Source organism: Aspergillus uvarum (assembly GCF_003184745.1).
Source record: "Aspergillus uvarum CBS 121591 unplaced genomic scaffold BO82scaffold_7, whole genome shotgun sequence".
Classification (NCBI taxonomy): domain Eukaryota; kingdom Fungi; phylum Ascomycota; class Eurotiomycetes; order Eurotiales; family Aspergillaceae; genus Aspergillus; species Aspergillus uvarum.
In genome coordinates, this window is record NW_020291304.1 from 708364 (window position 1) to 723959 (window position 15596).

The window sequence follows — 15596 nt, forward strand, 5'->3', positions numbered from 1 at the left end:
AAGAAAGGGAGATGGAAGAGGATGACAGAATCAATCGAATTGAGGAAGCGACAGGCCGTCTGGCTTTAAGTCCTTGAGGCACTAAACGCATTGAGCGCCCCTGAGTCAATATCCACCGCATTCCGAAGTTCAACCACAGCAGGTCAGTCAGCGCGCACGGTAGTTGTGATCTTCTGACGAGGCCGTTGCCAGAACTATGAACCAGGACCAGGGGATATTGTTTTAGGGATGACAGCGATCGGGAAGAATCGGGAGGCGAAGGGCCAGTAGGGGCGACCGGGACCGGTCCGGTGGGGATCGGGTCACGTTGGGTGCATGGCAGCGAACCGTCTCGATCGGGTGGGAAGATGGGGCCTGGCTCCGGTCGAAAATGGAGATAAATGGGGATACGAAGCTTTGAGGAGTGTCGGGTGGGAAGAGGATTGGGTAGAGACAGCGTGGAAGTCCGGGTATGGAGAAAGGTTTCAAGCTTGGAACGGGAGCCTTCGCCGAATGCAGTGCAAATGCGGAGTAAATGCAGGCGAATAAACGTGTCCAGATTGGAAAGGAGCAGTTTCGGAGCTGAGACTGCTCAGACGGTCACTGAAAATGCGGTATTTCTTTGACACCAGGACAACGACTACGTTGTAGGACCGAGTACGGGAGTCATTGCTGTGCACTTCGTATGCACAATGGCGGAGGATTCCGCTGATGGTTGGGAATTGCAGATTGCAGCTTGCAGATTTGCAGGGAGTTGATAGGTAGCAGACTGAAGTATACAATGTACTTGTCAGTCTGTTGAAGCGAAGTTGGTTGTTCGCCAACAATCGACTCCGGACTCCGTGACGGACAGAGTTACAATTTCTCGTATGAAATCCTGCCTGCATTTCCCCTTCATCTCTCGAGGAGATTCTGGGTGTTCAACTCAACCACAATTGATGCGGATGAAAAGTGCATAGGTGGTGAAGAGGTACAGTAACAGGACTGCAGCCCATAGACCATCTCGGTCCAATCCCGATATACCTTTCCCGATCCTTTTTTTTTTTTTTTTTCTTGCTTCTCTTTTTTTCTTTTCTCTTTTCTTTTCATTTTTTTTTCTCATTTTCTGATGTCTCCACATCGGGAAAACTAAGCCCAAAGCAGCAATAGACCCAAAAGGGTCCCGAAGTGGATCTCCACCAACTTCATGTGGCAGAATCTCAGGCTCTCCAAAACTTCAATCCAACCTCCCAAACACCAACAGTCACCATGACACAAACCAAGCTAAACTGCGTGAGGAAGGATTCTGGACCGGATGCGAATCTCTGGATTCCCCGCAGCAAACGCGGCCCGGGTTTCTCCTCATCAACTCAGTAACATTTGCTCTCTTGTTTTTCTCCTCATCTGGCTGCAGGTACCAACAGCTTACACACACACAAAATGGCCACGACATCTTCACAGCATCTGTCACCCTGAACCGCAGACCAAATGTTACCAGGAAGGAGTTGTCGACTGGCACATCCCAATGCTGCATGCAGGCTCTATGATAGGGCACACCGAACAAGGAGAACGCATAAATATCGACGATCAGAATGCGCGAATAAATTTGTGTGTGTTCGCGTGTGTGCCCCCCCCCCTCACCCCCCATTAAATTCTTCTCCAAATATACTGAGTAATGACCGAATATAATGAGTAATACTCCAAATTCCACACATGGGCGGTCCAATGGCATGCTCCAGCCGCCGGCTCCGTTGCTTTGCCGCGCCGATCGGTCCCGACCGATGGAAATATCCGATGGAGCTCAGTCAGCAAGAGCTGAGTCAGCCGCCTCCAAAATAGCAAAGGCTCGGGTGAGATGTGGCCATTTTCGGCTCGGATGGCTTGGCCTACACCAGTTAGACTGATAGACTGTCCCTCTTTTCACACTATATTCCTACTAGAATCGCACTACAATTAATCTTAACGCCCTTGAACCGTGCTGCTTTCGATGCAATGCGAGAGGGCTTGGGCAGGCAATCACAAACCGTCCAGGTCGAGCCTCGTTCTTATTATAAATCTGAGGAGATTGCGTCTTGGGCGACGATAAAGATTCGGGTTGTGCGACGGTCCATCGACTCCATCGACTCCATCCAAAGTTCAAAACAGTCTCTCGCGGCATTGGTCCTCGTCACCGCCTACCCTGCTCGAGCTATTGGCGGCTTAGCCGATGGAGACGCCTGCAGATCCAAACCCCTGGTCTTTCTTTCAATGGGAAGCTCAGTGTAGGGCGAAGTTATTGTTTCATGCTGTGGATTGGTTTTTCATCAGGAGCTAGTGGGCAACGGGTTACTCCGTCGACCTTTCCCTTCATTCCCAACGCTCGGGTTGAAAATCACCTGTCCCCTCGCTTTCAAGGTTCAAACTTCAGGCTGAATGTGTAGGCGAGATGGACAAAGCACACCCCTAGGTTCTCTCCACGCCAGGTTGCAGGGACGAGTAGTTATCCCTACCGCGACCGGGTTTACCCACTTGAGCAGGTCGTGTCTCCCCTTCCTTCGCCCCTTTGCTCCCCGGATTCAAGATGCATGGGTCACAAAGCTTGACCACTGCTGATCATTGTTTGTTCGCCCTGTATTGGATCTCTCATGGGGCAAATCCCTTTCATGCGGTGTCAATATATACCTCATATGAGAGGTCTTTAGGAGCCTAGTACCTAGCTCAGCAAGATTCGACCTGCATCATGATCCCGGACTGCTAACCTGTCCACCATCGCTCACTCTTCGGCTTGTGGTGGAACCAGCCAGGGAATTTGCAAGCATGCGGCAATCGTAGGGCAACCAGCTGCTCGTCCACTCTCCCTCCCCTGCCCAGCGAAAATAAATCGCTCATTACGTTGTTGTTATTGTTTCTGATCGGCCTCCGGTATGCGGGACGCGATGACGGATGTGTTACAACTTGGGTGGCTGTCACCCTGAACCCTGTATGCGCGGTGCTCTCGTACACCTGACGATCTGCCTTGCAGCGCGGCACGGACAAACCCCCGTCATTCCATGGTTTTCCTGCTGTTCTTTCCTCCGGTGGCTCTCTCGTATCGTGTAAACTTCTGTGACAGAGAGGGATTTCTTTCCTGGCTTGCGGACAAACGACGGCAGGGATCTGCTTGCTTGTTTACGTGATCTTCGTCGTGTTGTCTCGAGTTCAGTCTGTGTTTATACTTTAGGCAAACGGGAACGAACTCGCAGTAGTGTTGATTGGTGACTGTCTCGGACGGGGATGGGAGCTCGACCACAACCAAGCAAGATAGCCGTTGCAGAGTATATCTCTGGACTCAGTCAGTTGACGGTTGAGATGAACGAAGTGTGCCATGTTACTGACCTCTAGGACTGTCCATAACCATGGAATTGACTCTTCCGATCATGGATTCTCGACGAACCACCCCAGAAGCCGCCTTATCGATAAGAGCGATACGATAAGATACCGACTGACAGATCACGTGGGGATACTGATAAAGCGGCGAGGAAAGGGAGCGAGCGGTGACGCAAGAGTGATTGGACCACCCAGCCAGCCCGTGATCGATGATGATTCCATGCAACAGGAATCAGCCAACCCTGGAGCTGCCATCGCTTCCCCTCTTTTCCTACAATTCCCTCCGTTTTGCCATCTCCTGAGTCAGGGAATTTGCGGTGGTATTTGCTGCTCCATCAAACTTCTATCTCTCCATCTGTCTTTCCCTCTTCTACGAGCAAGTAGATCTACTCTTCGTGTTTGCTGAAACCAGCGCAACCATGCCGCAAGGGGAGACTGAGCCCCTCCTCCCTCGCTATGAGGAGGACACGACCCTCCAGCGTCGCCTGCATCAGAAACTGCACACCTACCAGATGATCCGGGCCCTCTCGGACGGTTACATGCCTTCCACGGAACAGGTGATTGTCAACCTCCGCACCCTGCTGGCTTCGGATGTGCTCTCCACCCAGACCCATGATGTGGGCTCCGTAGGTCGTCAGATCATCCGCGATTGTCGCCTGTGGATTCAGGTCTTCATCGAATTCCTGAAGGAGAAGAATGAGGATGACAAGCTGCAGGAGTTTCTGTGGCATCTGGCTCGATCGCGCGCCTCGATTGACCCTAACAAGATCCAGCAGCAGGCTCGCCAGAGTAGGGTGAGGGCCGATACCAAAGCCGGTCAGTACACATCTCACTCCTTTTCTACACCATGGACGGTTTTAGTGGACTAAGGTTGTCGCTAACTCTGCGGATGCAGCATACGACAGTCTACGTACCGTGGGAAGCCTCCTGCTGACCAACTCCGACTTCCGCCTCTTCATGGACGATTTGACTACTGTTGGCCGGCAGATCTTCTCCGACACGGCCTTTTCCTTGTCCAGCGCATCTCAGCAGATTGGCGAGCAGTTGAAACCGTCCGAGGAGGAGGCCCAAGCGTTGCAGGGTGCAGGTGCAGATGAAGGTCATACACCCACGGGTGAGGACCTGCGACACGAAGCGACTGAGGTGGCTGAGATTGCCGGGAATGGCCTGGCTCGCACCGGCAAAGATGCAGTCAGCAGTGCAAAGGAGCACCTCGCTGGCCGTGAGAAAGAGGCTTTGCTGTACCGACTGAAGCGGACCGTCCTTAGGCTCAAGGATCGTACAGACTACTCGGACTCGATCTCAACCTTGGGCCAGCTGGTTCGTCGGTATGCTCAAGCCTACGTGAACGCCGCGTCGGATGTCGTCACAGCGGCGGAAGAAGATGTCGACGTCAATGCGGACCTCAAGCAGGCGATGCAGCACTTTTGGATCTTGTTGCAATCTTTCGGTGATGCTGAGGAATGGAAGGCTCTGGAGGAGCGCTTCGAGACGGTGTTGCAGCATGCCAACTCCGATCCTGAGTTTGAAAAGTTCCTCTCGGAAACCGGCCACGTCGTCCAGGAGATGATGACCGATCCCAACTTCTTTGACAATGCGGAAGAGAAATTCGATGAGCTTAAGGAAAAGTCTAAGGAGGTCAAAACCGAATCACGGTTCAGGCAGGACGTCGATGCTTTTCTGATCCAGGCCAAGCGAGCTCTGCGGACGGTGCCCAGCGATAAAGCCGTGTCCAATCTGACCAATGCAACCCAAAAGCTGTACAAGGATATCTATGAGGCCTATCATCGCCGCGAGAGCCAGCTGCCGGCAGACTTGCTCGAATGTTTCCTGCCACTGGTTCTTCGTACGGTGCAATTCATCCCGATCCCTCGCCTGGAGATCTCCGCACCCGAGGTTGACCTGCTGCTGGAGAGCTTGATCCTTGAGCCGGGCCATACGGTCAACTACTCGTCCTTTCTTCCCTATCGGATGCACGTGACCACGCGCAACGATATCGACATTGTGAAGAAGCATTCCAAACGGACCGCCACGGACATCAAAACCACATTCACGGCGACCATCAACGGATTGAACATCAGTGCGTCTGAATTCGGGTACTGGATCCGGACCCATTCCGGGCCCTTCCTGCGGTTCAACGATGAGGGTGTCGCCAGCTTCTTTCTAGACCGGCGCGGGGTCGACATCTCACTCGACATCGAAGTCGGCCGAGACAGGCTGGAGCAGATCTTCACCCTGCGCGGGGTCCGCGTTCGGATCCACAAGCTCGACTACAAGGTGCATCGTAGCCGGTGGAAGTGGCTGCTCTGGCTGACCAAGCCCTTCCTCAAGCATCTCGTGCGTCGTGTGCTGGAGAAGAAAATCGCGGAGAAGATTGTGCAGGCGGCGTTTGCCTTGAACCGGGAGCTGGTGTTTGCCCGCGAACGGCTGCGGGCAGCCCGGATTGCCAACCCCCAGGACCTGGCCAGCTTCGTGCGGGCGGTGCTGGCTCGCTTGAAGGCGCTGCCGGAGACCGACGTCGAGGCCCGGATCGGACTGGAGCCGCCGGGTGAGGGCGTGTTCAGGGGTGTGTATGCCCCCGGCAGTCTGGTCAAGGTCTGGAACCAGCAGGGGCTACGGGCGGAGGAGGCCATCGAGGAGGGCGATGAGTATCGCACTCTGGCGGGAACCTGGAGAAATGAAATATTCGACGTGCCCGTTCGTCGGGCTTAGGTTTTCGGGGTTTGGTAATGCCTTGTAATTGATGGAATATGAGATTGTGTTGGGGAGAATGCCATAATGTATAGCCACAGGTCTGTTAGGCGTTTCGGTTTAGTTCCTAGCGATGAGTTTTGCATTTTATCGTTACGTTGATGAATGAATTGAATGAACTGTCTCCATTGGAGTATTCCGCCGTATGCTCCTAAGCAGTATAGTCCACGTGACGCGGTCGTCGGACGAACACTTCGCCCGGGGCCCGTTGCGGCCACCTAATCAGTAGAGAAGAAGCACTGATAACAACCCCGTCAGGAAGAAACAACTTACTCTATCCCTCCTGTGCCTCGCTGCTTGAGATCTTGACTGATCTTGAGGGACTGGTCAATTGTTCTCGTGGCATCTGTCTCGAAATTCTACTCCCGTTCTTTTGTCACTTTATTCCATCTACGCTCGCAACTTGCGAGGTAGTCACTACCGTTAGTTATACTCCGCCGTTTCAGCTGTACTGTAGCTATCGCGAACCCGCGAGCAACCCAACAGACCACATACTCACATACGTACTCACACACGCACCCACACCACTCAGTACAATACTACAAGCAACACCCAACCAACCACATGCGCTGCCCCTTGACAGCCCACATACCGTTCTGAAAACATCATCCACCATGCTCCCAACAGTGCGAACCCTCTTCGTCCTCGTGGCCCTCACCCTGTGTCTGGTGCAACTCGTCCTCGCGGCCGACGACTACTACAAGACTCTGGGGCTGGACAAATCCGCCTCGGAGAAGGACATCAAGCGCGCTTACCGGACGCTCAGCAAGAAGTTCCATCCGGATAAGAACCCGTAAGTTTGCCCACACCTCCGTCCCCCCCCCCCTCCAACCCTCCACCTCCACCACAATCACAACCACAGACACTAATCATTCCCCTAAAAACAAAGAGGCGACGACACGGCCCGCGAGAAATTCGTGCTCATCGCCGAAGCCTACGACATCCTCTCGACACCCACCACGCGCAAGATCTACGACCAATACGGCCACGAGGGCATCGAGCAACACCGCCAAGGCGGTACCGCCGGAGGTCGCCGCGGTGGCAACGACCCATTCGACCTATTCTCGCGGTTCTTCGGGGGCGGGGGCCACTTCGGACATGCGCCGGGCCACCGCCGGGGACCGGACATGGAGCTGAAGGTCGGGTTGCCGCTGCGCGATTTCTACAATGGGAGGGAGGTGTCGTTCGGGGTGGAGAAGCAGCAGATCTGCGACGCGTGCGAGGGGACGGGGTCGGCGGACCGGGAGGTGGTGACGTGCGACAAGTGCGCGGGCCGCGGGGTGGTGATCCAAAAGCATCAGCTGGCCCCCGGTATGTTCCAGCAGGTGCAGATGCATTGCGACAAGTGTGGGGGCCAGGGCAAGATGGTCAAGCGGCCGTGTCCGGTGTGCCAGGGCCAGCGGGTGGTGCGGAAGGAGGTGGAGACGTTTGCGACGATCGAGCCGGGGATGGGCAAGGGGACAAGAATTGTGTTTGAGAATGAGGCCGACGAGAGTCCCGATTGGATTGCGGGCGATCTGGTGCTGATTCTTGAGGAGCGCGAGCCCGAGTTACTCCCGGAAGGAGGCACCGATGGCACGTTCTTCCGCCGCAAGGGCAGGGATCTGTTCTGGAAGGAGGCGCTGTCGCTGCGCGAGGCCTGGATGGGCGAGTGGTCCCGCAATATAACCCATCTGGATGGCCATGTCGTGCAGGTCGCGCGGTCGCGCGGCCAGGTGGTGCAGCCCCTGGCGGTCGAGACCGTCAAGGGCGAGGGCATGCCCTTCTACTCCGAGGGCCATCTGCATGAGTCCGACGAGGAAGAAAACCCCGGCGATCTGTATATCGAGTACACCGTCATCCTGCCGGATGAGATGGAGAGCGGCATGGAGAAGGAGTTCTTTGCCCTGTGGGAGAAGTGGCGCAAGAAGAACGGCGTCGTGCTCGATCAGGACAGTGGCCGTCCGGTGTCGCAGCCTCGTGTCGTGAAGGATGAGTTATAGTATATCTTGGTCAAAATGATGTGCACAAGCTGCTCGCATGGATGAAGTTGCATATGCTCTACTTTTTCTTCATTCGGCCGTGCGCTAGATAGACAATCCAATAGAAATACCTCGAGACACACAGTCTTTCGTATAGTCAAGGTGCAGGTTGCAACTTCAAGCTACAAGGCTACGGGCATGCTATATTTACGACACCAATTCTCCCGCCCTGAGACTTCGACACCTTCGAGTATAGTAGAAGATCACACATCTGGGCCCGTCATAACCCCAAAAAGTGGATCGACCGGCGCAAACGGCGCGAACTCTCCGCTACTCCACAAATCCCCGGACAGCCCCTCCAGAGTCTCGAAATCCGGCATCCAGAACGGGCTATCCTCCTCCAGGTCGATCCAGGGGGCGAGCTGCAACGCCATACGCACGCCGTGGTCCTGACTGGTCGGGTCGACGGAGACCGCGGAATTGGCGGCCGGCTGCTGCTGTTGTTGTTGCTGCTGCTGCTGCTGCTGCGCCGCCGCCGCCGCCGCCGCCGCCAATGTCCCTCCATCCGTGGGTCGCGAGGTGCTGGGGTGATTGTCGCGGAACATGCCGGCGTTGATCGCGCCGCCGCCGCCGATATGCTGGGCCGTCATCAGCTCGGCCATGCCGACCTTTTTGGAGGCGTCGGTGCCTTCGAGCTTCTCCATGGCGGCGTTGACGAGCAGCTCGAAGGCGTCGCGGTATTTCTTCACCCATTTGGCGCGCTCGCCCATGACGAAGAGCACGGTGGAGCAGGCGCGGATGTCGTTGCTGAGCTGCACGGACCAGACATCGCTGGTGTGGGTCCAGAGGGCGTAGAGCAGCGTGATGCCGGCCATGAAAACGGTTTGTACGGCCAGGAAGGAGTGGCCGTACTCCAGGGTCTGGTGCAGGCGCTTGTGCGTCTGGCAGGTGTTTCCGGCGGCTCGCAGGCAGATGTGGTAGTAGGGGTCGGTGAGGGGCAGCGAGGGCAGGAACGGCTGGATCAACAGCCGGAGAGCCCGGTGGTAGTGGAGCATCGGGTAGTCGAGGTCGGATCCACTGAAACGGCGCGTCGCGGACTGCTTCCACTCCTCCAGTTCCAGATATAGACGGTCCATCTTGGAGCGCAGAGTATGCAGTGGGCGATCGGCTCGGTAGATCTTATGCTGAATTCGGGAGTCAATCCGACGGAGCTTCATGAGGTAGATTGCGAATGTTAGGCTTGTGATTCGGTCCATCGGCGGAGATGCGTTCAGCACAGCCGGATCGTGCACGTCGTCGTCGACGTCGAGTGGTAACGGCAGGTCGATGTGTCGGTCTGCAATGCTAAAGGGCCGGCCTAGTGACATCGACACTACGCGCTCGAGGTAGTAGACTGTCCAAAACAGACGACGTCGCATCTGCGCGGTGAACGGATCCAGGCTGTTTTCATTTGCCTTTCGGTGCAAGCCCAGGTCGATGGCGGTCCGCATCGCAAGCCCGACCATGTACCACATGCCCTGACCGGACGCAGATCGCAGATGGTAAACCACCATCAGAGTCATGGCTTCAATGTTCTCCACCGACCGTGGCTCACACATTCTGGGTACCGTCTGTAGTGCCGTTGTATAGAATTGCTACCAAGGACATTAGATCAAGTCATCAGAGCTCAACAGGGCCAACTCACCTCGGGAAGAATTGTAGCCAGATTCTCACTCAACTGTATAGTCGTCGCTCCAATTGCATATACGAGATACAGCTTGAAGATACCAAATCGCTCCGCCCTGGTAAGTTCTTCGCGTGGAGTCCTGGCCAACCGCCAGCGGTCTTCGTGCAAGCGCCATAACTCAGTCCGATCAAGAAAGGGATACCGCACGTGTAGTCTCGTCAGATAGGCGCGCAGGATCCGCGACCCCAGTTCATCGTTCGGAGGGTCCGTGGTCTTCGACAGCAACTCCTCCATGCGCAGCGGTCGCGCCCGCTCTTCGAAGCTCTTATCCCCCGTAGACGGTTGCGGCGGGAGTCCGGTGAAATTGTGACCTGGGAGCTGCCCCGCTCGTGTCCCGGTCGGGTTCCGCGACGATGAGAGAGCTTGGTTCCAGACGGTGGCTTGAACCATCTCTCCGAGGTCTGCTGCCAGAGACAGCCCGGAGCTGGATCCCACATACGCCGGAGCTTCCGACGAGTTGAGGGCGAGAAAGCCCACTATCTCCCCGACGGCATTCCGGTCGAGTTCGGTGGTCGATCCAGCTGGTGTCGGGGGATTCTGAGGAGAGAGGAGTGCCGCGACAGGATGAGCCACGTGGCTGCTGGCCCGGCTGTCCTTGGGTCTTGAATCTAATTGCGACTCCAGAAAGTGTATCCGGCTCTCTAAAGCTCGTGTATATCTGTAAAATATCAGCATGTTCGCCGCGCAGCATAGATATCCGGTCTGTACTCATTCTGAGATCCGTGATCATTTCGCACGGAAGCCTTGTCACAATTCGCTCCAGCTTTGTGGCAGTTGGAGCATGTGGGATAGTTATTGTCGCACTGTGGGGTAGGGTCAGTGTGACCCTTCTTGACGAGCGCTGACCAGTGACTGACTTTCTGTTTCCTCGTCTTACAGCGAGTGCAAGCGGTCCTCCCCCGCTTCCGAGGATTGTAATCCCGAGAGGGAGAAGACGCTCTTGTGTGGGGGGAGACCCCCTCAGTCTCCATACCACTCATTGTGTCATTGTTGCCACCACCACCACCATGTACTGTATACTTAGACTGACGTCGTACGTACTCGTAGTTGCACGCAGCAGGGCAGTTGTCGGAGGGATGGAGTGGTAAGTTAGTCGGAGAAGTGGGGAAGATAGAAAGAATAGCGTCGGCCCTCCGAAATCTGCCAAGACGCCGCGGTTCTTCCCGCCGCTAAGCATTGGTATTGGTATTGGTATTGCTCTTCATCTCTTCATTCACTCAGTACGTACATGCTATGCTAACAATCAAATCCTCTCAACTAAACGGCACTATGCGATACCCCCTTCCCTTCATTCTGTTGCTCTTCTTCCTTCTTTTCGTCATTACTAGGACGTGCAGTAGAATGATCGTCCTCAATTGACTCAGATGCGTGCGGTACCTGAGTCTCCACATCTTGGCCAGCAACCCGTTGCTCTTCCTGCTCTCGAGCTTCCTCCTGTCTCCGCTTTTCCTCTTCTTGTCTCTTCTCCTCTTCTATCTCATGCGGATCCTTCGGTCGCTCCAAGCCTCGGTCCCGAAGGAACAGGCACGCAAGAAGGCACGTTCCCATCAGTGGAACCTGCAAGATGAACACAGAGTGGGATGCCTTCACATAAGCTGCGAGAATCTGCTCCCAATCGGAATCCGAGATATCGTTCCGGGACGGAAGAGTATACGATGAATCCGCAACGTCCTTATACCCGGCTGGGAGGTTGGATCGTAGGGTGGCCTGGAGTAGGGCCGCAGAGACGGCCAAGCCACAGGCACCTCCTATACAACGGAAGAAGTTCCGGTCTGAGATTACAACTGCTCGTTGTGATTTAGTAGCATGGGCTTGGAAAGCGATCATGGTCGGCTGAAAGGTCCAGCCGACGCCGATGCCAGCAATGCCGACAATGACAGCAATAGCACCTGGGCTAGTATGCTGATCAAATAGTAGCATCAAACCAGCTCCCCTGGAATCGGGTCAGAATGCAAACTCAAGTCGGCAAGGGAGGGAACAGACTGGTCACTTACAATGTCCACATGAAAAAGCCAGCCCAGATCACCTCTCCATAACGCTTCATACGTGAGATGTACTGTCCGGAGGTGATCGATGCAAGTGACTGGCAAGCTACCATGGGTGCAGTCAACGCAGCAGACACGATTGGAGACCATCCGCGAGCGTTTTGGTAATACAAAGGTAAATAGTATAGGTACGACTGATAGACAGCACCAAGAAGAAAACTCTGCAGAAACAGAGCACAGAGCACCTTGTTCTTGAAGAACACCACTGCAGTCGTTAGTGTCCTATATCCGCATCATGGCTACCCGGACATACCTGGAAGCATAGGCAGCACCGCCACTTTCCATTCAATCACGATAAAGGCAAGGATGGCGCAGCCTCCAATAGTGAGCATGCTGATAACCATAGGCGAGTCCCAGTTGAAATAGGACCCACCCCCGGAGATGGGAATCAACAAGAAAATGATCCCGACTGACGAGGCGAGAACGCCCCAAAAGTCAATCTTGCGGACATTTTTCCGGAAACTATCCTTTCGGGAGTTGTTGGGAATGAGAATATATCCGACGATGATGCAACACGCCGCCAGTGGAGATAAGAGCCAAAAGAATCCTCGCCAGGTCGAGTCCATGACAAAAGCTGCAGCGACGAACGGGCCAATGACGTTTCCAAGGCCCAAGGCTGCTCCCAGAATGCCCTGATACTTGCCTCGCTCCCTGAGGGTAACGATATCCGAGACAATGATCATGGTCAGCGACGTGACGCCGCCACCTGCAACGCCAGCCAACCCTCGAAAAACGTAGAACATGGGGGCATTTTGGGAAAGGCCGCAAAGCAAGTCGGCGACACAGAGAAGTGCTAACGCACAGAGATAGACAATCTTTCGACCGAAGATATCAGAAAGTCGACCGTACAGCACTGTGAACATTGTATTCGCAATCAAAGACGAAGTTCCTGCCCAGGAGATCGTATCCTGGGCATTGAGGTCGCGGGCTATCGTAGGAAGCGTGACGCTGATACCATTTTGATCAACAAAAGTAATGAGCAGAGAGACTGCCAGGCCGGAGAAGACAACCAGCAGTTGTCCAATGGGGAGGATATTGGTCTGGTCGTGTAAAGCCTTCTCGGCCGCCTGTTGCCGATTCATCTTTTCTTCTTCTCTTAGAATGATAACGGTCTGGACAGCAAGATGGCCTCGGACATTATTTTTAGAAGAGCTCGAAAATGGTCCAGATGAGGCTGGAGACGGTCCCTGTTGGCCCGAGGAGCCAGGTTCGTGTCACGAATGTCGAATGTCGTACTAAAGATATAGAGCTTGTCCCCGTCGTGAGTGCAGGTCAGGTCCAGTGCATACACACAGCCAAACTGCTATATATGGGTAGATAGGTTGAGGCGGAGTTAGAATTTCTTCATGCGACCCCTGTCTGTCCGGTTCATGGGCCAATTTAGTAGGAAATGCTGGAAGAGACGACCAAATCATCCTCCCTGCGAGTCTTTATCAGTCCAGCTCCGCAGGGCAGCGGACGGACCGCCGACGGTTCTGGGCAATTCGGACATAATGGCAATGGCCGTTTTGCCCATTGTCAAAGCCATTATCGGTTATGAGTTGTTTCAAACCTAACCGAGCCAGGGAATCCGGACCGATTCCGCGCTGTCGTTGCCCAATCAGTTAACATTTTTTTTCAGTGGGAAAGTGGATCTGTGTGGCGGAAAGTTGGGTTTGACCAGCGCTTCGGATGTCCGATGATGCTTGTCGGAGGCTTGCCGACCTATGCGGTACTTGCAAGTCCTGCCGGGTGAGATCTTATCGCAACTGACGGAGATTAGAATATTGATCTCTTGGCTTTTGTGCCCAAACGTCTGTGCGGAGACTGGGCTTCTCATGAAACCTGTTCGCAATGAATGTCTACAGCGCACAGCATTGCTCTGCTAGCTGCAACTGCCTTTGTGGGAAAATCTTCACCCTGGTCTCTTCATTAAAGTCGACGTTGGCAATCAATCAGTTCGATTATCAACCAGACCGGCGGATCAATTTAACCAAGTATTGAGTCGCGAGATCTGCTAGGGCTTGAGTCGCAGACCTACCCAGATGAGATTTTGTAGAGCTTAGAGATTGGCATGGGGTGTGCATGAGATACCCTCTCGCATGACAATCCCCTAGGTATATCCTTGTTGGGAAATGGGTCTCGATACAGCGGTTCAGAATGCAGCTTCTATTATCCCAGCTCAATGCGGTGGAACTTACTTTATGGATTCATTCTCTGTGGAACCCCATAGACTTTGAAGTGCGAAAGATACGCTCAATGTCAAATCTGGGTAACCGTGGGCAGGTGCTGACGCGTTTATGGGCAAATCGATGTGCTGTGTAACATGCTTCATACAGGAATTTCCAGTCTCAAAGCGCGACTAACATTTGTTACAGCTTGGGGTGTCGCCTCCAGCTTTACACGAACCTAAGAGTGTGGATGTGCAAGTGTAAGATCCAGGGTACCTGCCGTCCAAGATGGCTGTACGCCACGTGTACCTGTCGCGCCGGTTCCTTCGTAGCCCGTGGGCCCTCCAGCACGGCTGTTACTGTCGTGTCCCTGGACCGACTGTGCCGAAAGACCGCCGCCGGTGGTAGTAGTACTCTGGTTGGGTCCGTGATGCTGAGGAAGAAAGCTTCCGTCCATGACATTCCCGTGGTTAGGGAAGAAGCTCTGGTTCAATGCGCCACATGTGGTGCAAGTAAATTCTATCTTAAAGTTTGTTAGGATAGCCTGCGGTGTTGAAGGATGGCCGTTACTCGAAGGCTGAGTCTGCATTTTGGGCTGTCCGAGCTCTGGAACAGACGGTTGGCCTGGGCTGGATACACCATAATCAGTTCGGTGATGAATGCCGTGGCTGAGACTGGTTTGATCCTGAGATTGAGCCTCGGGTGGTTGGTGTATTTGGCGTAGGTGCGGTACTTGATGGGTAGGGTGGATCTGAAGGGGTGGCTGTACGGGTTGACTGTGAAGATGAGAGATCGAGAGAGAACTGCGATGGGCTTCGCCCTGTTGCATGCTATCAATGAGAGCCGAGTGGATGTTGTCATGAATCCAGCGTTGGCTGGAAAGACCGCCAAAGGCCGAGTCACTCGCCTGCGCCTCCATCTGAGATGGAGGACTGTCTTGTTGATCTTCACCACTGGACTCATGAGTATTGGTCTCTTCGCCCTGGTTCTGGACTTCTTTCTGCTGTAGCCGAATAAGTGCTCGTTGCGCTTGTCGCATGGATATGTCGTATCCGTGATATCGCTTTATGGCTTCGACAACATCTTGGGCCTTGATTTTATGGCTCATATCAAAAAGCTTGGGGATCTCCGAAAGGAGGAACCGGACATGCGAAGCCTCCGAGCGAGCCGGTGTTCTTGATGTGGGGGTCGCATTGCGTCGACAGTTATGACTGTCTTGGAGACTGCTAATATAGATCGCGTTTTTGTTTGCACGACAGACGACCCGAAAGAAACAATTGTTTGATGAGCGACATCCTATTACCACGCTCTTCTTGTTGCTTCTTGTGACGCGGAGCTCCCAATGTTGCCTCACGGAGATGGTCCGTACCAGTGCCTTGAACTCTTCTAGCGAGCCGAACCGCTGGCCCACGTGGAGCCCCGAGTACATCTCCGCCATCACGATGGCGCGGGTACGAGAAAGAGTGCAATGAAGATTTATGTTCTGATGTCTGGCTTGAAAAGTCCATCAGTAAGACTCAAATTGCCTCAGGCTCTTAGTAGAATAGTAATAGTGTGTAAGCTGGCGCTAGTCGATTCGGCATCATTCGCGCGTACTGCGGCAGTTTTTCCCCCAGCTTTTTTCCTATCGGGGGGCCGGAGGTAAGCTTAATTTAAATAA

The 15596-nt window shown here is 54.2% G+C and overlaps 3 protein-coding genes across 3 annotated transcripts; 2 read left to right on the forward strand and 1 right to left on the reverse strand.

The window, feature by feature from the left end:
* Positions 1-3324: 3324 nt before the first annotated feature.
* BO82DRAFT_351287 (uncharacterized protein) lies at positions 3325-6069 on the forward strand. The gene is made up of 2 exons (XM_025634388.1): positions 3325-4119; positions 4199-6069. Exons 1-2 carry the CDS (start codon positions 3723-3725, stop codon positions 6013-6015), a joined length of 2214 nt encoding a protein of 737 aa, XP_025495669.1. The 5' UTR covers positions 3325-3722; the 3' UTR covers positions 6016-6069.
* A 265-nt stretch (positions 6070-6334) lies between these two features.
* BO82DRAFT_302878 (putative DnaJ domain protein) lies at positions 6335-8152 on the forward strand. Its single transcript, XM_025632142.1, has 2 exons — positions 6335-6847; positions 6944-8152. The coding sequence occupies exons 1-2, from the start codon at positions 6669-6671 to the stop codon at positions 8034-8036; spliced, it is 1272 nt and encodes a 423-aa protein (XP_025495670.1). The 5' UTR covers positions 6335-6668; the 3' UTR covers positions 8037-8152.
* A 126-nt stretch (positions 8153-8278) lies between these two features.
* BO82DRAFT_371848 (MFS transporter) lies at positions 8279-12469 on the reverse strand (the record flags this gene model as incomplete). The annotated part of the gene is made up of 6 exons (XM_025637290.1): positions 8279-9649; positions 9700-10399; positions 10479-10593; positions 11067-11674; positions 11736-11991; positions 12040-12469. The coding sequence occupies 6 exons, from the start codon at positions 12467-12469 to the stop codon at positions 8279-8281; spliced, it is 3480 nt and encodes a 1159-aa protein (XP_025495671.1).
* Positions 12470-15596: the final 3127 nt, after the last annotated feature.